General features: G+C 38.0%; 1 protein-coding gene across 6 annotated transcripts in view; it reads right to left on the bottom strand.

The window, feature by feature from the left end:
- WASHC4 (WASH complex subunit 4) overlaps positions 1–24,542 on the bottom strand; it is a 52,335-nt gene extending 27,793 nt beyond the window's left edge. For 5 of the 6 annotated variants that reach the window (XM_088054721.1, XM_014256866.2, XM_014256867.2 and 2 more), the window contains exons 1-20: positions 24,417–24,542; positions 20,385–20,524; positions 19,225–19,278; positions 19,052–19,117; positions 18,837–18,882; positions 16,489–16,556; positions 14,080–14,162; positions 13,047–13,089; positions 12,446–12,549; positions 11,609–11,729; positions 10,030–10,153; positions 9,803–9,930; positions 9,047–9,207; positions 6,754–6,880; positions 5,307–5,432; positions 4,138–4,245; positions 2,712–2,858; positions 2,519–2,598; positions 1,548–1,653; positions 704–820 (exon numbers count right to left, since the gene is read on the bottom strand). In XM_088054721.1, the coding sequence (XP_087910847.1) occupies positions 704–820; positions 1,548–1,653; positions 2,519–2,598; positions 2,712–2,858; positions 4,138–4,245; positions 5,307–5,432; positions 6,754–6,880; positions 9,047–9,207; positions 9,803–9,930; positions 10,030–10,153; positions 11,609–11,729; positions 12,446–12,549; positions 13,047–13,089; positions 14,080–14,162; positions 16,489–16,556; positions 18,837–18,882; positions 19,052–19,117; positions 19,225–19,278; positions 20,385–20,524; positions 24,417–24,477 (2,010 nt within the window). In that variant the 5' untranslated portion in view covers positions 24,478–24,542. The remainder of the gene's footprint in view (positions 1–703; positions 821–1,547; positions 1,654–2,518; positions 2,599–2,711; positions 2,859–4,137; positions 4,246–5,306; positions 5,433–6,753; positions 6,881–9,046; positions 9,208–9,802; positions 9,931–10,029; positions 10,154–11,608; positions 11,730–12,445; positions 12,550–13,046; positions 13,090–14,079; positions 14,163–16,488; positions 16,557–18,836; positions 18,883–19,051; positions 19,118–19,224; positions 19,279–20,384; positions 20,525–24,416) is intronic. The other variant, XM_088054722.1, reaches the window with a different exon arrangement.
- Between the last annotated feature and the right edge of the window lie 983 nt (positions 24,543–25,525).

Here is a 25,525-nt window from a genome sequence, read left to right as displayed (position 1 = left end):
AATTTGGTCTGATTTTTGAATAATATGTAATGTTTTGTCTTGAGCTAGTTAAATAAAAAACATAGTTCAAAGGTTAAAAACTAAGACTCGGGAAATCCAAATTTGCATTTTCTTTGTCAAACCTCCTTCATAAGTCTAGATAATAATTCAGTTAAGAGGCCATCTACATTTGCAGATCCCTCACTACTAAAAGCCATGCATGCACACTAAGAACAGTAGCATTTATTTTAGGCATTCATCCAAACAGAAGCTAATCTGACAAGAAGCACTCCTCTGTCTGCACAGTCAAATCTGTAACTGAGGTTTTGTTAACTTACATAATTTAGAATGCAGTATTTTCATGTTCCCAGCCAACACAGATACCACTAAAAATGAGTCTTAAATAACCAAAATCATCAGTCAAACCAAAAACTTACTTATTAAAATACTTCACACTGAAGTTGTCTGTGCTATTTTTACAGATCATATCAGATTTGCTACAATAGATAATAGCTAATATACATTACAATAGCTAATTCAATGGCTATTGTAATATTATTATTAATAAGAATTGCATAATTATTAATTGTATTTATTGTGTATTAATAATACACAATAATTACAATTAAAATAATTCAATATTGTAATAGATTACAATAGTTAATCTGAGCTAAAGATATTTCAAGCACAGTGGTATGTTTAATTCCCAACCACAACAAATTACCTCATTGAGCACTTCCATGATTTCTTTGTCATAGCATTCCAGAAGCACCTCATAAGATTCCAAGTGTCTTGCATGCATCATAGCAGGTACACAGTCCCGTAGTGCACTAAACATATACTTATTAAAAAATATCTAATATTAACAGACACATATGTCACCAGCACCTCAAATAGTGTTCAAAGCTAACAAAAATCAGAATCACTAGTCTTCTCATTTTCATTAAAAATGGACTTCATAAACCAAACTGGAGTGTCCTGTCCTTTATCTGAGGTATTATTTCCTACTGACTTGAAGATCCTAATTATTAGCTATTTCATCAGAAATTATTCTCACTTTATTCATTTCAGTACTGTACAACCCTGGAACAGATGTTTTTTATCAGGAATATCATGCCAAAGCATGATTCACATCTGCAGCAAGTACACAGTACTTCAACAAGGGGATAAGAGACAAGGGGTAGAAAAAGCTACAGGACAACTATCCAACACAGAATCACTGAACACAGTGATATCTGCTTTAGAAATATGTAACGACAAAGAGGAACAAAGGCTTTTAATGTTCAAGTCTAGCAGGTGTTCATTTCAAATTAAGAGTGAAGAGAGGAACAAAGAGACAGATGGACACAGAGTTGACAACAGCAACCTGAGATTTTAAAAAAAACCTAATAGACAGATTTAAACCAAAGATTGCTTTTATATCCTCCAGAATGAGAAGAAAAGTCTGAGTCAGTACTAATCAGGGATTTGCTTTTTGAACTTTTCCTTTAAGAGCTTCAGTCTTAGGTTTATCATCTCTTAGTCTGAATCTGTCACAACAGTTACTAAGTTGTACCATTATTACTTACATGTAGTCTAGCAGAATCCACTGCATTTTCATAGACATCATCTAAGTAGATTGGAAAGACGGCTCGATGCCAGTACAAGAAACAACAGTCACATTGTGCTCGAACTCTGGAATAAAAGATGAATTGTTAGACACAGGTTTGGAAGAAACCATTCTTCTAACACAGTGAGTGTGTTTAAACTGAAGACAAGTGCATTTTGAGCCTAAGTTTTACACCATTATTTTAATATTCCAGATGCACTGACCTTCAGAAGAAAGCTCTTTATTAAAGAATTTATCTTTTTTTTTTATTAGCCTTTTATAAATAAAAGGTGATGGCTTTAAAGAAAAGGTTAACTCAGTCTCTGAAAGACTTAAGTCTTACATTACAGCAAAGTCCTAAATAACTTTTCTTATTACATGCAATTAGTACCCTAGAGACCAAACATACAGTCTCAATTTCTCCTGAGTCAACAGAGAAACAGGCCTGTCCTGATAAAACTTCTCTAAATTTATCCAAGGATTTTATCAGGAGTCTGCCACTGAAGGTGTTCATCTCTCACTGTAAAAGCTACTTGGAACAGACATATTGACCTGGTTTTCAAATGGCCAACATGATGTATCTTGAGTGTGCACTGTAACTACAGCAGCAGTAAAACATGGTGTCACATGTGAACTAGCAGCCCAATCTCCCAAACAGACTGGTACTAACTCAGAAATTTTGGGGTTGCGTTAAGGGGAACACTTCAGCTTATCATAAAACCAAGTCACCCAGGAAAGTGACAGAATTTCTAAATAATCACCTGTCAGGTAAAATATGATTTGCCAAAGACAAGCAAGCTTCAGGCTTAACTCTGGAACTCTTTCTGTCCATCCCTGCTCTACAACACATGTAAAAATCACCACCAGCATGCAGAGACTAGATTTTGCCATTCACACAATGAGCTCCCCCAAGACACTATTCTGCCTTCTATAACTGCTGTCACTGCTTACCTCTCTGTAAGTTCACTGATCAAGTCCAGTTTTTTCAGAACTAACTGAAGGGGAATAAGTTCTTCATCTTTAAATGTTTTCTGCAGAAATGAAGGAAAAAAAAAACCAAACCAAAACATGAGATCACAAGCTGATATTTTTCATAAGACACTCCAGCAAACAAGTGAAGGGCTGGAACAACCATGGCACTTACCATCTGTGTTCCCACACTCAGTGCAAGGGACACGATCAGCCGCCTCTGTTTTGTACTTGGCCCATCGAGGGTGTTCTCAGCCAACACCAAAGCAGAGAGGACATCCAGGCGTTGCTCACTGTACTTTTTATCAGAAATTACCCTTTTCTTGATGACAAAAAGACACAGAAATTCAGGGGAAAGTTATCTAAGCCCAAAGGCAATAGCTTACTACTTCTTCCCAAAGCTTGTGGACTTGTCATAAATTGAGTATTTCTGCAAACAAGTTATGTTTTGTGAACAGAGTTAACTGAATCCAGATTCACTCTGCCAATTCAGTGATATTACCTGTCTGTACTCTTGGAATATGTGCAGCCAACATGAACATAGGTTAAGTCATACTAATGGATCCTTCTATTTACCAACATTTGCCTTTTTACATATTTTCTGATAAGTAGTCAAAATATCAAGAACTGCTCGCACCAGCGCTCTTTTCAATATCCTTCAATACGAAAGTTTAAGCATATTTCTATTCATTTAAAAATAATTGTAATGTAATTACAGATATAATTTGAAAAGTTCATGAAAGTAATCTATCTATATATATATAGGAAGTGTTTGAAGATGTAGTTTTTTTTAATGACTTTGAAGTTTGGAACCTCTTCAGCTCATGCTACTCCTGCTACATTATACATATATACATATATATTCTGTATATAAATTTTTTATAAGTACAACTATTTTTTTGCTTACCCTAGAAAATATAGAGATGGCAGATATATAAATTAAGATTACAGCCAAATAAAAAGGAAGTTTAATAGCTGCACCAGTAACAGTAGCACACATGCTTCGTAATTCTGCTGGTGGATGTGGTGAAAGAATAAAACCAATCAGTAATACATCAGAACAGCCATGCTAAAGTCTCATTTTCCCCTTTGCCCTGAATTCTGAAATTCAAGGTTGTACAAGCAAAAGAAGCCATTTTATCCTACAGTGAAACAGAGAACTTATGCCCACAGTATGCTCCTGTAAGTCATCATGTATTGCTATTTTGCCAAGAAGACAAAGATTTAAATAACAGCCTGTTTGCTTAGACCTGCAACAGATTGCTTTATGAATGTGCATCAGAAAAGAGGTAAGCAAAGGTCACTTTGTGAAAAATCACTAGAAATAAAATGTAAAAAGAACACAGGAAGATGATGAAAAGAATTGCAGCAGTTTAGAGGAAGAGAGGAACCATTCTTGGTCAAAAAATAGTAACCATCTATGCTGTACTGTTTTCCAGGAAAAAGCTTGGAATTACTGGAAAGCTTATATATCTCTGGATTATGATTCAGCATTACACTACAGATTTTGAAAAAAAATGCAAAAAATACTTTAATTTAAACTCAGTATTTTAAAAAATACTTAATTAGGGAGGTTAATTACTAGAACTTGGATTACATACCTTGGCCACAGAGATAGAGTGAAGGGCCTGATACTGCAGATGCTGAGTGATGTGTGTCACAGAGTCTGCCACAACCATGCTTCTTCGGTAAAACATATGTTCTATTGCCTGAAGTCAATCCCAAAACACGTTAGTTCACAAAATCACCAAAGTTGCTGCCTTTACAATCTACTTTTATGCTGTGTGACTCATCCACACTGCAAATACAGACTCTTTCCATTTTGTAATGTGCTGTTACTAGCAGTTACAATTAACCCTTAGAAACCAAGAAAATCAAACTATTCAGGAGCATTAAAAAGTTTCAGGACTGATCTAAGTTTTGGGGTTTTTTTGTTTGGGTTTTTTCAGTTTTGTTCACCACTGCTTTCTGAAGTTCTCCTGAAAGAGTATCTTCCTTTTGGAAAAGATACCAGGAGAAACGTGAAATCTGGGGAGGAACAATCTCCCACACACCACTCCTCAGAACAAGAGGGACACGGACATACGGGAGAGTCCAGCCAAGGGCCATGAAGGTAATTCACAGACTGGAGCATCTCACATGTGAGGAAAGGCTGGGAGAGCTGGTACTGTTCAGCCAGACAAGAGAAGGCTTGGAGGGGGATCTTATTATTGTTTATAAATACTTGGAGGGATGGTGCAAAGAAGATGGAGCCAGGCTCTTGTCAGAGGTGCCCAGTAACAGAACAAGGGGCAATGAAAACAAAATGAAACACAGGAGTTTCCCTCTGAACATCAGGAAACACTTTCTTACTATGAGGGTAACCAAGCATTGTCACAGCCTGGTTGCCTAGAAAGGTTGTGGAGTCTCTACCCACAGAGTTACTCAAAAGTCATCTTGACACAGTTCTGGACAACTGGCTCCAGGTGTCTGCTTGAGCAGGCACAGGCTGGACCAATGATCCCCAGAGATCCCTTCCAACCTCAACCATTCTGTGACATCAACTAAGGAAGCCAGTTAGAAGCTATGAAAAACAACCCCAAAACAAACACACACACCAACCCAGTCCTAGCCTTCCAAATCTACTCTCTAACCAAACTGCTCTCAAACCAGAAGCCACACACGCAAAAACACTTCTCATCACAGTTTTGGTTTTTTAAAATATGGGATGTTTGGTCAATGTTCTCTGTAATTCCTACATTAAATAAATAATTTTCATCCAGTGACCTACCTTCAGAAGTTCCACAAGTCTACACAAGGCTTTTACTGAGGTTTTGGTCATAGGTTTTTGCATTGACATGTAAAGATTCATTGTAGTTTTAATGATGGTGCTAAGACTGTATGCGTAAAGAAAACCCTGCAATAGAATGAATACAAGGAGAAGAAAAATTAATAATCAATATTCCCATGTGTCATTAAAATAAGTGCGCTCTGTTTTGTTCCATACATGACAGACAGCTAACCTTTGCCCCTGCACAACAGAGAGCCCACCACTCCACTACACTAAGTAAGCCTGGGATCCCAAAGCTGAATGAGACTCTTTTATTAGCAGACACTATGAAATTGCCTATGATTCATTAGACCATCTGATTAACCTCTTCTAAAGCCATTCCAATTAAACACAGGTTAGTGAGTTAAATAACCACAGTGCCTAATGATTCCAGTCTTATGTAAACCAACCCATCAAACAATTCCCATCTCGCCAAGAAACATCCCATCACAAAAACATCTTAACCTTCCAGATTCTGTGGAACAAATACACTGACAGTATTTACACAGTTTTACACTTTCTAAACAGAGATGTCCATCCCTCAATAAAGATACCAATCATTTCTACATCAATATATGCTAAGCTTTTAAACACAATGTTAATTATATACAAGATGACAAAAAATTACTAAACTTACTTCAAAGAAAAAGCGTTAACAATAAAAAAAGAGAAAAAGAGACTAGGAAAAGACAGCAAGTGGTGTAGGAAACTCAGTTCAGTATGAAGCAAATTTTTAAGACCACTTCAACTAATTCAAATGTAAAAACCACAGATCCTAGTACCTGCCTATCTTTAGCTAAAGAAGATTCAGGATCATGATTCTTTCACACACCTATTCTCATCAAATTTCTGTCAGGTAGGTAGATACTTAAAAAAACTAACAAAAAATAAATTCAGAAATAAGATGCATCTTACATTAAGACTACATGCTGTTAGTAGGTCAAAAGAAAACCAGCTGTCTTGGAACGTAGTAAGATTCTTGCAAAGTACCATCACTAGGCAGAGCACAATAAACAACACAAAACCTTTACTGGGAGTATGCACTGTCCTAAATAAAACTAAATAGACACTGGTTCAGTCCATTCTAAGTACCTCATGACTCAAAAGGAAAGAAACCCCAAATCTTTACTACAGAGAAGACAAAGCTTTCTTGATTTCATATATCAAGAAAAAAATCAAAAACTCTAGCCACTGAATATTTAGTCAGATTCCCTTTCCCCACATCCTTTACCAAAACACCTTCTACAGATTTTCTTGGAAGTGTACTGGGCATTAAAAGCTTTATAAGAATTCCAAAACTGTGAAATAACACACCAACGATCATAGAACTCCTGTGATTTCTTTTTATGTTCAACAACTTGCACCAAAACATCTGTTTGCTGCATCACCACATTAAAAGATTGCACACCTGGATGAAGACGTTGCAGCGGTTAGAAAGATCTTCAGAAAACTTTGTTGTGCGTTGCTCCTTGGACAAGATAGATTCCATTTTTGTCATCCACGAGCTCACAAAAACATAATATGACTGCATATCTCTGGGGAAGGAAACAGAGAATGTTACTCACTTCAAATAAGAATATTGTGAAGATTTTCTTATTTCTTTCCAAAACTTTAAATCTTGCAAGGGAAATATTTTAAACCTTCAGTCCCCAAAATAATAACTCACCTCCCCAAAAGTATCAAAGCCCTATACTCATTTACATTTTAATTCTCTACAGGTAAGGATTAGTTAGTCTGTCAATTATATCTGTATAATGAGTCAAAAATTATCTCCTTTTCAGGAGAACATACTGCCCTCATAGCAGTGCATATACTACACTTCCTTAAATTAAAAGGCTAGATAAAATGGTTAGAAAATGCTTTTAAACACTAGACAGAAAAGTCCAACACTGGTGCTACTTTTTTTATTCCAGTTTGAACTTCTGTTGCTTACACACACACAAACTAATACAACTTGTCATTACATCAATGCCAGACTGGACTGCTCTTAAGTAACATAATTCTACCAAAGTTTATCTGCTTGAATTACACTAGCTGTAATTAAATGGTTAAGTAGAGTTAAATAGAGAATTGTGACACTGTAATACAACTTCCAGCAGTTTTAGAAGGAAAGTATTTAGGTCATTGATCCTGTTACCAAAAATCACACTTTTAAAAAGAGTCCTCATATTTAGGGAACAGTCCAATTATTAAAGGCAGTGCTAAGATTTGTAAACAAGCAAAAAAAAAGTTATTTGCACAATTCAAATCAGCAGATGCAAAACCCAAATTCTACTACAACATCCTCAAAACTGTGTGTACAAAGCAGGGCAACAATACTGGGGAAGGAACAATAAGGCCTGCAAGGGAGCTGAGGGTGTTCAGCCTGCAGAAAAGGAGGCCCACACTTCACTGCTCTCTACAACTCACTGAAAAGAGATTTTAGTGAGGTGGGGTCTGGTCTCTTCTCCCAAATAACAAGTGACAGGCTAAGAGAAAACAGCCTCAAGCTGCACAAGAGGAGGTTTAGATTGAATATTAGGAAAATTTCTTCACCAAACGGGCTGTCAAGCACTGGAATAGGCTGTCCAGGGAAGGGATTGAGTCACCATAGCTGGAGGTATTTAAAAGACATGTGGATGTGGGCCTTGGGGACATGGTTTAGTGGTGAACTTGGCACTGCTGAGTTACAATTGGTGATCTCTCAGGACTTCTCCAACTTAAATGAGTCTATGTTTCTATGAAATTAATGTGAATACCAAGATGTTTTTCTGACCTTTTTCTTAATACCAAGACCAGAAGCAAAGAAGCAGTGCAATTATACCCTACCTAGGAATTAAAGCCCAGGAAAGAATCAGGGCCAGGAAAAAGTGGATTAAAAAAGAAACAGAGCAGAAGTGAAAATAATCTGTCAGAGAATCAGACACAGAGCTGTTTTTTCTCCTTCCCTCCTCCCCTCCAATTCAGTTCTGCCAGTTTGTTTACGGGGTTGGAAGATAACGTATAAAATTTAAGCTTTTACTGCCATTCCACAGACCTCAGCTTGTGCTTTCATGTTTTGTTCTGAAACATAAAAACCTTTGCCCTGTTATCTTCCTATGCAGGTCACTTGTTCTTAAGACTAACAGCTACAAATATTTCATCTCATCTTTAAGAATTTTAGAAGAGAAAGAAGTGAGATGTGCACTACATGCAAAACACAAAACAAGAGAGGCTTTTTTCAAATACAGACAATTTCAAAGACCATTAAACAAGCAATAAAAACAGTCACAAAGAAAGAAATGCTTGCAAAGAAAGTATCATCACCAAGCAGAGGAAATCTCCACTATAAGCCTACTAGCAACTTACCTCCATAAACACATAGAAAGCAGAGAGCCCTAATAGAAAACAAAGCAGCCCAAGGTTACTAGACACTAGTTTAAAAAACAAAAGGGAATTTGAAAATGTGGAAACAGATATAACTGAAACAAATATTTAGAACTGCCAGGAACATTGTTATTTCGGTGTAATAATATATATTTTGCTGAAAGCATGACATGAAAAGCAGCTTAGTTTTGACCAAAATTTTTGCAGCAACACTAACACACACACGGCTGCAGTGAACAAGTGACTAACAGCCCTGAGACACACCACACAACATGCTACTACATTGAATGAAAAAGCCCACATGCTTAAAAACTATTTGACAAATAGCAACATGAGGCAGTATTTAGGAAGCATACTTGGTAAGTGACTGTGCCCTCTGCTGTAGAAAGTTCTCCCTTTGTATTTTAACTGTATGAATACTTTTCTTGTCCAATAGTTTGGCAGCAGCTGGAATCTTTTGAATCAGAAAGTTGTCAGCAAACCAGATAATGTTAGCTGTTAATGTAATGGCGGGTACCTAGGAATAAAAAAAAAAAAAAAAAAGAGGGGAAAATAGTACCAAGTAGAAATAAACACAATTAAGTGTTTATACAGTTCAATTTATTTCTGTGTAATTGTTTTCTATAGAGTATTACACTGATGTTAAAAGTTTTCCTAGATGTTCACTAAGGACACTATGGGCAAAGTTATAACCACTCTCAGTGATTCTAAACAGTATTAGAGAATTTAACAATTTCTTCATGCCATCCAATATGAAAACAGACCAGTCAACTTTGAACTTAGAGGTCTTCCAAAACAGATGTTTATAGCCACAGTTAAAACCCACAGCATTTATTCAGCACCAGAGTGTTTATAACTCAGTTTTTTGTCTTCAGTGCCCTATTCATCTTGAGAAGATTTTAATAAAAAAGGCAAGTTTATTTTACCTTGCTGCTATTGAGTGCACATATTTTAGAGCATCTTTAAAAGAAAATGGCAAGGGGGAGTTATAAAAAGTAGAAAATTCTTAGCTCTGTTTTCAGACTCTTTTTTTTTCCCAAGTCTGTGCTGCAGTATGCAATTCAGGAAATTATCTACTTCATTACTGAAAGAGAGAAGAATGAAGTATTCACCTTTTTACAGACATCCAGCAATGACTTATAAAATTTCTTATCTACAGTCCGAAAAATCTGAAAATGCAGTACAAAGAGGCCGCAGATGCCCACATATTTATCTCTCTGGTCAATTTCTGAAGGTTCACCTGAAAAAAAATACATCTTTGTAAATTTTACTCCTACACAAACAATATAAACAATTTAAGAAACAGTGAAGCTGGCAGGAAAACATGAGCTTGCATTACCAAGTTTGGCTTCGACGTTTGCAAAAGCTGTACGAAGGGTATGAGCAAATTCTTCAGCAAATGTGCTGTTCTTTGACACTGACACTCCACCATTTAAAGAATCAAACTGTTGCTCTATACAGGCCTGAGTAAAAAGGGGGAAAAATATCAATATATCAAGACAATGCCATGAGTTTTGGACATCAAAAGAGTACTGGTTTTCAAGAGAATACTGGAAGAGCACACTGATTTAAGACTAACCTAAAGTAAGCCTTAACCTTCTATGACATACAAATTCTTGACTATACTTACATTTTTAAGTATAAAACCAGAAAATATTAAAACAGTCTTACACTTGACATTCAAACCCCCATTTTATTTATTTTCCTATTTCCTCTAAGGAGTATTGTTAAAGAAACCATTTCATGAGCTAGTGCTAAGAAACTAGATGCGTATTTTTATTATCACATTATAGTATGTTACTAACTGTCTTTTAAGCAAGACTATCACACAAGTTCCTTGTAGGATGTGGCTCATGACCTTGCAGCATAAAATCACACACTACTGCTGGCAGTTTAATAAAGCTCCCAAAACCCCACGACAGTCCAAAAATAGAAAGACATTTCATACTTTCCAAAGATATTAGAGAAGTCTTTATTGGAACTGCAGCTAATATTTTTAATGATTTCTTGTTAGGAAGAGGCATTTCCAGGACAGGAGGAGAAAATTCCACCCAAATCCCATTGATGTCTCAAACCTATAATGAAATCTTTGCACTTATACAGTATTATGGAAATATAACATGAAAAATGGATAGCTGGTAGCAATGTCCTTTGAAAGAATAAGCCAAACTGTGATTAATTATTTACCTATCATTTCCCTTTTGAAGGCTTTTACAGAACAAGCCCTTTTACCCTTATGCCATTTAAGATGTAATGGCACAACCTGAGCAACTGACTCTAATTTAAACAGGTTCAACAACATTATCCTCTGCCTACCATGCCACAACATCCCACTCCAATGTCTGTAGTACACACTTTTCTGAAGAGATGGCTTCTTGTATGACATTTAATTTTACTGTATTGAAAATATAATAAAATCCTTCTCATCCACCTGTGCCCCTGCATGTTTCAGAGGTATGTCCCACCACAGTGGGCTCTAATGACAGCAACCTGTCTCATATATAAGGAACGACAGGTCACACTCAGCATATTTTAAAGAACACCGAGGAAGCTAATTAATTTTCAGCTAAAGTAAAGACCTATGCTATGTAAAGCTACTCACTATCATGTGGACAAAAGCAGATTTCTGATAATACACAGTCCTAATGCCAAGCTGTCTGTGTTTCTCTAGTTCAGCAAAACAGTCAGCATTTACTGCTACCATTCAAAGCTTGGCACAGTTCAAGCAGATGAGAAGAGCAAGAGAGGATCTTACAATAGAGCCTTTTTTCTCCCAGGCACAGATGCAAGAGCCAAATTCACACATCACTGTAACCGGAACAAAAACAAAATACAAACAAACAAACCAATCATTCTGCAAAGAGGGTTGCTTTCATGTGAGCTTCCTCTATCATACTGGGGAATATTAAGTTCATTACCTGAAATATCATTCCATCAAGTAACTGGCATTCCAGTTTTAATAGCAGTTTTTCAAATGGCTTTAGTTTATCTTCCTGAATCCCAAACTTAGAAGGGTTGTGATGGACAGATTTTAGCAGCCTGTAAGGGGTAGGTGTGGAAGACACACATACATCACACTTAAAATATAGTCACAGTTTTATCATATCCTGCACTATTTTGATAAGAGATTTTTATTCCCTCCTCATGCCCTTAACAGCAATTCCATAATTAAAAAAAAAAAAAACAACAAACCAAAAACAAACAAACAAACATTAAAAAACCACCAAAGAAACAACAACAAAAAACCAACAACAAAAAAAAAACCTCACATGAAAAAATACACTGGGTCTGTATAAATAATTTGCATTTGAGTAACTTCCATTTATTTTGGTTTTCAAGGATAGAGTTAATATTCCACTAATTCAGCTTTATAATTGTTGCCTCTTCAGCTTTTATTTGATACCATCCCTTCTTAAGGCTGTACACCCATTCCCATGATCAATATAGACAAGGATAATCTTAGCTCAGTTCTTCACACAGCTAAATTTTTTACTGAATATTCTTTAAACCTCACCAACTATTACACTGTTTGCCAAGATGCTTACCCTGCACTGCAAATGCAACATTCATACTCAAATACACAAAATATTTATTGGTGCCCTTAGAAGGACACTGTGGGAGCTTAGCCCTGTTTTTCACTGAAATTTCTGGAGAGATTACCTAAATCCATGTTCCTACACTGACTTTCTTGGAACATAGATGCATATACTTTTATCTTTTAGACTGTGGGAGTACTTTTCACATCAGAGACACACCTCTTGTACATGGTCCAGTGATCTTTCAGTGTGGCATGATTGTCAATTATTTCATCCAGAGTGATCAAGATTGTGAGCAACTCTCCTAGGTGCTCATACATTGCCTGTTTGTGAAGAAAAAAAAAAAAAAAAAAGTAGTTATTAGAAAGTTTACTGCAGTCCTAAGTGGCACACAAAATTTCAGTTCCACTCAATATATTTTCAACCCACAAGATATCAGCTAGAGAGTTAAACAGGAGAATTTGTGGTTTGGCAGCTTAAAGATGCAAGACACAAGGCACATTAAAGGGGTGTCTGCACACAAGCTAAATTCCTTGATCCATTTTGACACTGAAGACACAATTTTAAAACTTGTCTGTATGCAGAGGCACACATTGCAATAAGGGAGCATGCAAACACTTTGTTGCTAAGAAATTTAGACTATGACAGACATGGAGACACCAGGCCTTCCCATATAAAGGCCAGAAAAAGCTGATTAATAAAATAAAACACTTAAATTTAAAGCTGTACTCAAAAGTCACTTTCATGGTGTTTTTCTCACGATTAATCATCAAGACCTATATATATTAACATAAGCAAAAGAGTTCCAAATCATTCCCACCTGAAAATGAACTCCAGATGTCTCTATAATTTTAGGTGCATTCCTGTAAATAAAATCAATATTTTAATGTCTTTTTAATCCTTAGAACAGATCATACTTGTCAGTTCTGTATTAATGGTGCATTCTCTGTTTCCTGGGGTACATTTTTCTTCATTAACATAGTAACTTCAGGAAACAAAAGAACCTCAATACCTGATTAAAAGTATAGGCTATGTGAAATCTGAATGCTCTGATGAAATTTAATACTGTATTTTGGAAGATACAGCACATGACTAGTTGAAAGCACCAAGTGTAATCAATGCACATGTGTGTCAGCAATTCACAATTCAGTTATGCAAATAGCCTTAACACACCCAGAGGATAAAATCACTTTGTATTTAATCAAGCCATGTCCAAGCTACACATCCAGCACCACACAAGGAAGTCTGCTTTGTGCTGTGGTATAAGCCAAAAATAAAAGCAACAAATAGAACTGAGAAGAATGATGCTATCTTATTGGGGGAAGAGGAAGCAATCAAGAGTCCTGCAAAGGTATTCAAACCTAACTTCAACAATCCAATTCAGAACTAAAGCTTCCTCACAGTTTTCAAAGGAGCTAAACCAAACAGCCCTTACTAAGATAAACTTCAGGGGTTAAAAACATGGCTGTTCCATGAAGAATATATGCTAAGACTTACATTTTCAAAATAGACTGTAGAAATTATCTGTTTTTTAAGCTAGATATCAACCAACAGGGAGAACCTCTCAAACAGAACAAGGATGAAGAATTAACAATATTTTTCAAACAAAGACTAAAAATGACAAACAATAACATCCTTGCATCTCATTACATATAAGCACTATTTTTTCTGAAAATAAAACAAAGCTATTTCCATAACCATTTATGAAGCCCTAATTTGCATGGCAAAGCAGTCTATCTCTAGACAATATTCAAAAAGTGACCATGCCTTAAATAGAAAAACAAAATAGATAGAATAGAATAAATACATTTAACTCTACATAATAACAATACAGCATTTTAGGGAATAATTACTTGTTGCTGGTATACAGAACAGCCAGCTGATGCACTACATTCACCACCACTTCATAACATCGGGTAACAAAGCAAGACAGCTCCTGAAATACAAGAAAATAAAATGCATATAAATGTATAGATCCTCCTCATACACAAGATGCCATTGCACCAAAAACACTGAACATAAACTACAGAACATGCAGCCAAAGCTCCAGCTATATCCCTAACCCAAGTCAGTGGACAGATCTACAGAAGGATGGAAAACATCCTACTAATAGCTCTGAAACAGCATCTAGGACTAAGCTAAGAAACTGCCAAACACAAGCTTCCAGTACAACTCTGGCACTTTATACTATTGGTTCAATTTATCAAAGACAGCAAGAAGTGACTTGACAACAGAGCCCAAGTATTTTCAAGGATAATATCCCTGGTAGTAGAAGCTGTGCTTCTTCCCCACTAGATTTAAGAGTCTCTCTGGATGCTGGTAATAGCCAAATTCAAATTAGAAATTACCACAGAAGCCTGTACCTACAGTAAGAGTTATAAGCCACAGAACACTGCTTTAAAACAAACAAAGACAATGTCTTTGAAAGGTTTTCCTGATGAAGGCAGAACTTAGGCTTGGTTATGTAACACAAAATGAGTATGAACATGTCAACTCTGACCATGTAAAGTAGTATCTTAATTTCTATAACGGATTGTAACACAGTATTCCTTGAACAACAGGACAAATTAATTTGAGTTTCCCATAACCACAGTAATATCTGCTCATTAATTTACTTTACAAATCCCATCAGGGAAGGGTGTGATGAGTCTAGCCAGTCTGCACACAGATGGCTTTATAACAGACAGCCCACACTGGCTGAACAGTAAGCCTGCCAGGAGACTGGCTAATAGATGAATTCTGTCTTCTTCTCCATCAAAAATAGATCTTATTTGGGCTTCTGCCTTCTATTAGTCACCAGTTTTCACTGTAATGTTTAAAGTAATGTTTCACAAACATTACTTCTTATACTTGTACTGCTCTAACAAATGCAGCTGAAATAAGCCAACAGATTCTAGAGGAATGGATTAATAGACAGCTGAGATCATGTTTCATGGGGAGGTAGCACCAGCTGCCATTTTAAAATTTCTGGCAAGTAGTCCAATTCAACAGCACATGCATATTAGCAGCTACATAATACAGACAAGATTGTAATTTTAAACTAATATTTCAGAGCACTATTTTGATAATGTTTTTAAAAATCTTTTTGACCTAGAAAATTTGAGGCTACTGCATCTAGCTAATCCAGAAAGCCCAGAACAGGCAATAAATCATGAGCTCTACGAAAGCAACTTTTCACCTGTCATATTTTTTTTGTCATATGTCAACTTCGTATTTTCACAACACCCCTGGGATTATGCTTATAACACTGACCAGAATGGAATTTCCTAATCTAGGGATCTAGAACACTGACTGAATGGATTTAGGTGAATCCAACTGCTGATAAAGAACAAACTTCATAAGCAAAACAGAGAATGAAGGATGAAACCTACAAAGTTGGTAAGACAGAGAGCTTGGAAAATGGGAAAGAAAACCCGACAGATCCTAACAATTCACTGCACTGCAGCATGGTAAAGGAAGTTGAGAAATTACTTCCTACAGCATTTGTCTTGTCATGACACAGTAAATGATTAGTGCCATGCTGCAGAATCAGAACGGGAATTTTAACTCTTGTTAAACCAGAATCTGTTTAAACATTCTGGAAGCTTCCTCTATATTCTCTATTTCACCACAGCTACTTCATTACAAGCAATATTGCATAAAAATAGAAACATTTTTGGGAATGGGACAGTCACTTAAGTTATATTAAGGGCAAAAAACCTGCACAATAGCCTGAAACCCAAGAGCACAGGAAATCCTCAAAATAAAAACAGATCCTGTTTTCATGCAAAGGATCTTGAACAACCAAAGTGTATAAAAAAAAGTGTTCTTCCAAAAATGTTTGAAGGAGACATGAGCAATTTTTTTCAGGTACATACTTTGATTTTGCTTTCTTCTACCAGCTAAAAAAAACCCAACATATAAAACAGTTAACCCATTTCCAATGTTCAATGAACACTAAAACTTGCTAACCAAACTGATAAAAACAGCTATCTTTACATCAGATGAAAGCAAGCTCAATTTATCTTCTCCTACTGAAATCTTTCAAAGTAAATTCTAATTCCTTCTCTCATTAGACTTCCAGAGAGAAGCATAAAAGAATCCCCAGACAATGTGTGATACGTCAGCTGGATGTGACAGGTCTGCAGGCAAAACATAGTAACATATCAAATGACTGCTATGTCTCTCAGCAAAAAGCAAACAGGATATGGCAGACTGCTAAATCCATTTTGCAAGTAAAATTAAGGTTTTAATTGCCGTCAAACAATCAAAACATACTCTACCTGCAAGAAAGAAACAAATCTTCCCATCTGTATTTGGCAATCTCCCTCCACCATGCTGGAATCTGTGGCTTAAAAGAGAAGTATTTGTCAACACTTTCTAAAGCCTGTGCTGTAATTGTTAAGCTAACATTGAAGCTTGCCCTCCAAGCCATTTATTTGTCATACTAGTAGAGTGCACTATTATAAGTGTATTGATAGAGTCTCAAAACCTAATTTTGCTTTCCTAAGGTGGACTTATTTTTGAAGTTTCTTTTTCATTAAAAATTACATGGTTTATAAATTAGATACAAAGCTGGGAAAAGTCTCCTTCATCTGAAAAAAAAGAATAAACCCCATAATTCTTTAAAGGCATATGTATTATGTAACTTCATATGCTTCCATTTTAAAGAAATTTGCATGAAAATACTAGGTATTTATCTTGCAAGAAATATCCAGATGTTTTTTACTGAAATAATGTACTACATGATTAACCAGAATGAATTCATTTTCTTTTTCCTACATATCCTTCTGCACAAAAGAACAGGTTTACCACCATAGCTTCACAGCATTATCTGTATGACACAGATATATAATAATTACATCAGCCATGCCAAACTGTTTCAGTCATCTGGAGCAGTTTGAACATCACCTGACAAAATACTGTCTTTTCAATGTCACAACAGGTAGACACTACGGACTTGTGATTTTTTTTTTTTCTGGGTCACTCTGAGCAAGAAAAGCTCACTTAAAATTGTAAGTTTACCTGCTTGAGAAATGCAAGTCTTCTTGCTACAAAAAATATATTCTTTTACAGCTGTCAGAGATTAAAGGAGTCTCCATACTTCTCTAACACAGAGCTCTGGGACAGGATACTAAACATTGCATTGCTTCAGCTTCACACATTCTATGTGACCTTTAATCTCCTTAATGTATGCCCCAAAAAAACCCTATCCAACTAGCTGAAGTTCCCAAACTAGTCCTAGCCACTGCAAAGACAAGATGGGGAAAAAAAATTTCTTTACATAGATGGAAAAAGCCAGCATAGTATTTGTTTAAAACAAATTTCAACCATCCTTGAGGCAGTAAGTTTGCCAGTTGTTTAAAGTAAGCAAGCTTGCTGTTATCAAAGAAAAGGCTACAAGTAGGGATACGGAAATAGAGAACATAATTTCTGCATTCCTATCTAACCCTCAGAAAGCTGACCTCTCAATTCCTGCCATTTCCAAGCATTCCTTGCACAACACCGATCAGGAACAAAGTGCTGCTGGAACTTTTATAATAATCTGCTATACTCTTTTTCACACTGGAGACATGGAAAATTCTGAGGGATCTCCTAGTATCATTTTGGCAGCCTATGATTTTAAAATACTTAAAACCATATCTGATAAGACATGTAAGTCTGCTAAGAAAAAAAGAAAAAAACCCAGACACACACCAAAAAACTTCCCACATAACAAGCTAACAAATCCCCCACTTTTCCATGCTTCTTAACCACAATAGTTATCTTATATTGCATTTAAAAGAATGATAAACAGTCAACAGTCCCAAGCTCAAAGATTTCACATTCCCTGATACTTCTGTCACACTCTCTTACATCCCTTATGACCAAGATCTGTGCTTATTCCCGCACTAGTATCCCTTAAGGTGGAAGCTTAAGGCCAGTCATTCAGGAGTTACCAGTTTAACTCCAAGACAAAAATCAGCTTTCACCTAAAGCAGTGTCTCATGATTTGTGAACTGACTTACAATTACTTGTGCCCATCTTATGCCACAGTCTAAACATGGAGTGTGAGTTACCTGCACTGGAAGGTGACATCAACACACTCCAACTTGTCTTGGAATACCAATTGCATAAGTGAAGAGGTCAGGACTTTGGTCAAGTTATTTATTAATGGTTTCATTGTTTTACTACAATTAAATCACAGATTTATTGTTTTACTACAACCAATGTCAAATCTAGTCCCAAAAGGAAATAAGTTGGTTTAGGATGTGTTTACATACGAAAAACATTTCCAAATTCCATACCTTGCAAAATAGCTGCTACAGTAGACAAGTTATATTTAATTTAAGACATTTAATAAAACCTCAGCAGCTCACACTCCCCACATAATTAAGGCTGCAACAAAATTTCCTATTAATCTAACAATACCTACTGCAGGGCTTTACAGATAAACCTTACCATCTTAAGCTAACTCAGGACAGCTACAAGACACTAACATATATCCCTATAACCTCAAAGTTCTCTATTTGATGTGCATCACAGAGAAAGCATGTATCCATATAATAAAATTACAGTTATTGTAGCATTTAATATAACCTGAAGCAATAATACAAAACTACATACTTTTACAGTAAAGGGAGCTACTTACCTCCTTCTCCATAAAACAAGAGGCCATTATAAAATTTAGTTTCTGCCTAACAACAAAAGCAGAAATTTGTTTTTTAATAAATAGGATATAAGTAATCAAGCTACAAAAATTATATAGACATATCTTGTTTCTTTATTGATAAAAATAAATCTATGTATCAGCTTGCCAAACTGCAAACCCTTTCATATTCAATAATAAAAGTCAGCTGAATTTACCTCATATTTTAACTTCTTGATTTCACAGCAAAGAGCAGCATACACAGTTATAACTTTGTTTAGAACCTAGACTCAAAGCGAGGAAGAAAAATACACAGATTACAAACAAGTTTAGAATAGGCTTGGATTGAGGTTGAGTAACTTTTTTCTTCCTTTGAGCATAAAGTGCTTACCTTGTTTTCTGTCTTTATGAGCTCCAGTAGGGAAGACTGTTCATATGGCAGAAGCTAAAATTAAAATAAAGAGCAAACCAAAAAATCACAAAACAATCAAACAAAAGAAAAATAATTTCAACTTCAGAAGACATGAGTCAAAAATACATTTAACCAAATGCAAAACCAGCACACCAACTAGGCCAGCATTCCTCCCCAGTTTAATCTCAAATACGGTCAGTAACAAGAGAGCCACAATTGCACATTACTGGCAACCTGCACTGCTGGAATCCTTTGCTTTTCATCTTTACATAGGAATTCCTTTGCTTTCACTCTAGGTAGACAGGCAAATTACCAGGTATATTGCATAGCATTTACAACAGTTCACTTACAAAACTTGAAAAGCAAAAGTATGGTCACTATGGTGTATGTAGGAGAAAAACTGCTCAGGAAAACTAAAACATGAATTAATAATCCCAAATGCCAGAAACGGGAAGGAGAAAATACATCTGTACGCAGGCACTGACAATTTGTATTTAAGTCAGCCTGATTTTGACTAGTTCATAAACATGCAGTGCTGTGGTGGCCCTACAAATAATTTATTCAAATTATTCAGATAGATGATTGCTTGAGAGTGCATCTTCAGCACAGACAAGTTTCATATGGCAACAAAAGCATTTTTAAATTATGTCTGCAAATTCAGTGAAGAGGAAAAGCTAATGCTCCACAGAGGACAGGGAATTTGTGGCCAAGAAAACAGCCAATACTGTAGCAAAGCCATTAGGTCAAAATACAACCTATAAATACACACACAGTTTACTCTGCAGTTTTACAACTATTAGTGAGCTCTCCTAGAACCCCAGCCCCCAAATGAAAACACTAACAGTCATAGGGAAGAAGTCTGCTGAAACCAGCCTTCCCAACACATAAAGAATTAGAAATTCATTTAACTTCTGCTAGCATCCAAAGGACTAGAAAATAATAATATGGAAACTTCTTCTCATATGATATGCACCAATTTATTAATTACTTGACAATTGAAGTAGTATTGGATAGGTTTCTCAAACACAAAAGTCAAAATTATAAGAGCACAAATGCATCAAGCTTTTACTTCTGAGGTTTTGAAGGAAAGGACAAACTGGGAAAGTAACAGTTGCAATGTATATTAAATATATGATGACCTTTAAAGCAATGGGATCAAGATTGAAGTCCCAAACATCTCCAACAGAGTCATCCAAAGCATCTTCAATTCTCTTCAGCTGAGATGTATATTCCTCAAGAAATTTTCCATAATTCTTCAACTGCACTTCAGCGTGAATTTCTGACAATGGATAACATTTGTACAGTTTTACAGAAAATTCAGTAAATTACAACATCAAAAAATGGTATTAAAAAACATTTAATTGGTTGCTATTTAGCTTTAGCCCTGTACTCCTCATTTTGCTGTGGCATTTTTCTTTAATACAATGCAGATATAAGATAAAGTTCTTACTTGTTTAATAACAATCCTATATCTTAATGTTGGTTTAAAAGAAATTTGAATACTACTTGATGAGTATCAAACATCTAAGCAGTATGCAGAAAAAAAATTTTTAAAGGTATATGTATTGTTAAACCAAGACCTTAACAATCACATAAGGTGCTGAGTAAAGAAATTACTGTAGAAATTGCAACAGAGCAGGTGACCCTACCCATCAGCTGAAACAGTACATATGCATTTATATAAGAACTTCGAGGCAATGGCTAATCAATTCAGCCTGAGTAGCAGCTGAATTTCCAGCAATCCTCTTTCCATTCTCCCTGGTACCTCTCAGTGAGTTATCTGAGCATTACACGGAAAGCTTATGGCTTTTAGTCATTCCCTCCCACTTTCAAATTCACCCCTCTCAGAGAGGCAGAATTTTTCTTCTGCTGGGCATTGAAATGCACAGCTCTCTTAGTGTCAGGGACAAGTAGGTTTAAAGGGACAGATAGGTTCAAAGGCTAACATTCAGCTGGTCAAACACCAGCAACAGTGGTTTCAATCAGCGAAGTAAATCTAAAGGCAAGCAATGCAAAACAAAGTTTCATGCTCTCTATCCCAATCTTTTTTATTTCCCATATTAAGATGCTCCCTATTCCTCCCCCAAATTATACACAATTACTGATTTAGCTGCACAATCTGAACCACAGAGTAAATTATTACAGTACAAGGCTTCTACACTCAGGAAGTAGAATACTTTTTCATGTGCAGACTAAAGTGTCTTCCCCATAATTAGATAACAAATCTAACAGCTTGAGATCTTCTGCTATTTGTTGAAAATAGGATTATCTATAAAAAGTTAGAGAATGAAGGTCAGCTGAACAACTGAACTTTTCTTACACAAGAATTCAGCTGTCACATAGCTTTGTATGTGCCCTTTTCACATTTCAGCGAGTAGACTGGCCTAGAAAGTTAAAAATAATATATTCTTTTATGCTGCACATTCAACCTCTTACTCTTCCTCATTGCAAACAACTGAGCCAAATGGTAGCTGATGGCTACTTCAGTGGGAGAGCACTGCTGAATCAATTACCATTGAAACATTTTTTGCAGAAAGAAAATATCTGAGAAACTGCACCAAGCAGAAAGGGAGGAATGAATAAAGACAAATTGACAAGGAAAAGATGAAAAGCACTATGTACAGGGAGGTTGAGACTGAGAAGGAGAAATGACTGCAGTGAAGACCTGAATTAATTTGAAGATAGAACTTTGAAAGCAGAAGCAATGCCAACCATAAAGGCACACCAACTGCAAAGCCTACCCAAGGAGCACAGCACACTCTCCCGCATCAGTGGTATTAATGCCATTGAGTACAAGCGGTACCTGAAGCTTAGACAGTGCACAGGCATTGTCAAGATCAGGAGACTGAATTTCACATAGGAGAAGAAGTGAACAAAACACTCTTCAGCAGCAGCACTCCAGGCACTGATGTGTAGCCCTTAAGTTGTCTCATCGTACTATTCTACTCCATCAAATCCATCTCATCCTTCAGGTTCTTCCTAGGGCATCTTCTGTAAGCTCTGCTGCAGCAAACCAGTAAAACACTGATAGATGCACAGCCCTGCTGAACGGATTTTAACCAGCTACCATGTCAGTGCTTTACTGCTAGAAAATCTAGAGTAGGGGAGACATTTAGAGGAATGCTTTGGTACTTCCCCAGTCAATATCTCCTCCCTTCACACAAAAGACAAACTAAGCACAAAAAGACTGTCAGTTACTGGGGCTTTTTAGGAAGAACAGAAGAAACTTCAAAGTCATAGAAGAGTAGGAAATTGGCACTGCTGTTCAAATCAGTTCCCTATGAAACAAGAACATTGAGCATTTCTCAAACAAAACCTCACAAAAGCACTCTGCTAGAGATCCACAGACTGCCACCTTTCCAGCACACAAATTATGCATTTCAGCAACACTACAACTCATTAAATACTTCCAAATACTTAATTATTGATAGCCATCAATTTTCTACCTTGTACTGATAATCCATAAAATAAGAGACAGGAATAATTTCTCACTTTCTTAGTGAGACAAGAGTGGAAGCTCTTAGCCAGCCAGAGATGGGCAGAGCTGCACAAATAAAAAATTACTTGAAGATGAGGGAAGCTTTCTAAGATGCAGAACATTTTTCCTAAATAAACTGACCCGTACAGAGAAAGAAAATGAAATCATAGAAAGCAGATATCATCCTTTTCTTCAAAGCAGCACCCATACTTCATAAGATATAACGTGTTTACAATAACGTTTGATTTAGTTTCTCCTCAGGTGATAAAACTAAAGCATTATAGTTGGAACAGTGCAAGAGAGAACTCAGTAGCACAGATCCCTCAACTTAATCTAAACTTCTTCCATAAAATTGCAGTATCACTCACTGGCAGCAGGATTTGCAAGTGCCATACCCATACCTATCTAGGACAGAGATGTAACAAACCAGACTTGCTTAGTGTCCTATGCTCTCAATTGTGGAAGTTGTAACTGCCAAATATTAGTGACACAAAGTGAAAGTAGACAACAAGAACAAAAAATGCTTTTCAAGTCACAGGATTTTTCTTTGGCTTTTCTCTAGAACATTGTGTGCTGTTCTGAATGGAAGTTCACACTGTTTCTTCACCCTCGAGATGGTGATAACAGGGCATATTAAGTCATGTAAATTTTTTGGACTTGCACTTTATGTCCTGGTCAAACTAGTGGAGATCGAGCATTTTCAGTAAAAGCTACATTTTCCTTTCCATAACTAGAGAACTGATAAAAAGCTCTTCTCTGTACTTCCACTCAAGTCCAGACTAAACGAACATGGCATAAACAGTATCATCTCTTGGGATAACATTTCACGTGAAACAGTTCATCCGTGAGTGACATATTTTCACAGCAACACCTGGTACAATTAATTTGGCACAGTTCAATTTACAGTGTGTATTATAGTGTGACAACCATATAAGTTCCCTATTTAGAAACTAGGTCACCTCCACAGGCTGAGTAAAACGTGGAATTTGACAGACACACGAGCCCACCGTGAGAGACTTCAGCATCGCAAGATCTTACTCAATTATATTTTAAAAGTGATACTGCAAGTGACCGCCCGCCTCCCGTGACAGCGAGCCTGTACCAATGAAAGCTGGGCACAACTAACTGCTCACAGCATATCTTGATGTGACTTCTCTGGATAACCAAGGAAGACACTGCAGAAATTTGTGAGCCACGAGGAATGTCCGGGAAGGAAAGAAACACGGTCCCCACGACAAGCCCGGTTCGTGCAAGGGAAGAGAGGGTGGCACAAGCAGCCTGGCCCTCCCCGCCGCACGGGGGGCACCGCGGGCAACTCCCCCGAGGAAGCAAAGGATGAAAGGGCTGGAAAAGCCACTCCCCCACCCCAAAACAACCCCGACAACTACGGAGAGGGTGGTGGGAGCAAAGGCGGTCACGACGGCCGCCCAGCCCCGCAGGCCTGGCCGCAGGGGGAGCAGGCTGGCATGGGGCGCGGGGCAGGGTCCGCGGGGGACCCGGGGAGGGGTACTGAGCTCAGCCCCCGCTGAGCTGACTGCTTCCTCCTCCCTCCCTCCCGTCGCCGGCGGGGATGCAGCGGGGCGGTCCGGGGGGAGCAGGGTCCGCTCAGCCCGCGCCTCCCCCCGCTCCGAGGCGGCTCCCGCCACACGCCGCCGGCCCGGCCCCACCCGGCCCGCCCTCCGCGGGCGCTCACTCTGAGAGCCGTCGTCGAGGCGGTCGAACTCCCAGTCCGGGGACAGCGTCTCCAGCGCCATCGCCACCGACCCCGGCAGCGGCCGCCCCTGACTCAGGCGCACGGGACTTCCTGCCCCGCGCCCGCGCCGCACGCCGGGAAATGGAGGCGGAGGGGGAGCCTGGGCTCCGCGGGAGGAGGCGGGACAGCGCTGGCGCCGCTCCGCCGCCCCTCCCTGCCTCCCACACTCCGCCCGCCGCGTCCGGGGGTCGGCGCCGGGCAGCGCTCGCGGTTGAGGGGCAGGGGAGGCCCCGCGGGGCGGGAGGCGCTGCCCGCGGCGGGGCAGGGAGTTCGCTCCTTCCCCTTTTCCTCTGACCCCCGGCAGCTTGAGCCGGTCGTGTGGGTGAGATGGGCCAGCTTCGCAGGCACCGGGGCTTCAGGAGCTTTCCTGCTTCTCCCCCGGAGCTCGGACCCAGCCCAGTCCCTGTGACACCGACTCCGTGTCTCTGCCAGGCCGCTGGGGGAAAGCTCTGCCGCCCCAGCGCTTCCCCTCTCTCAGCAGCAGTGCTGGGGGAACTGGCCCTGCTCCGGGACAGACTGGAGCTCAGGGACAGCTGCAAAGCTCCCGCTAATCATCCCCCTGTCATTTGTGGTCACAAGGGCCATGAGGTACTTACCTACATGCCGTTTTTTTTCTTTTTTTCCCAGGGTCCTAGAGGGTGTCAAATCAGAATAAAAATAGAAGTACTTAGGATAGGGAGAGGAGGAGCCGTTCAGGGCCATTAACAGAGACCACAGCAATTTCATTAGCTCAGCAGAATCTGTAGCATCAGCAGAAAAGGAAATGGCTTTCAAAAGCAGTATCACCAGAAGCATCAGCAATGTCAGTGGGGAAAGAGCAGCAAAAATAGCAACCTGGATGAGAGATGTATCAGTAAGTGCCGGACCATCCATAAAAGCTAACTTGGCAATGCAACAATTCTGAAAATAGCACCCACTTTCTGGTTGCTTTATGACTAAAAGGAAGCCATCCTTTGGAATCTATTGATTTTAAAGTTTCTAGGATTGAAAGATTTGGTTGGTTGAAAGGTCACGTTTATTGATGATTTTTTCTTATTTAAAGTGCATTG

This window comes from Pseudopodoces humilis, chromosome 5, assembly GCF_049639895.1.
Source record: "Pseudopodoces humilis isolate 2021_Gansu_Grassland_sample_001 chromosome 5, ASM4963989v1, whole genome shotgun sequence".
NCBI lineage: Eukaryota > Metazoa > Chordata > Aves > Passeriformes > Paridae > Pseudopodoces > Pseudopodoces humilis.
This window is presented reverse-complemented; position numbering and strand designations above follow the sequence as displayed.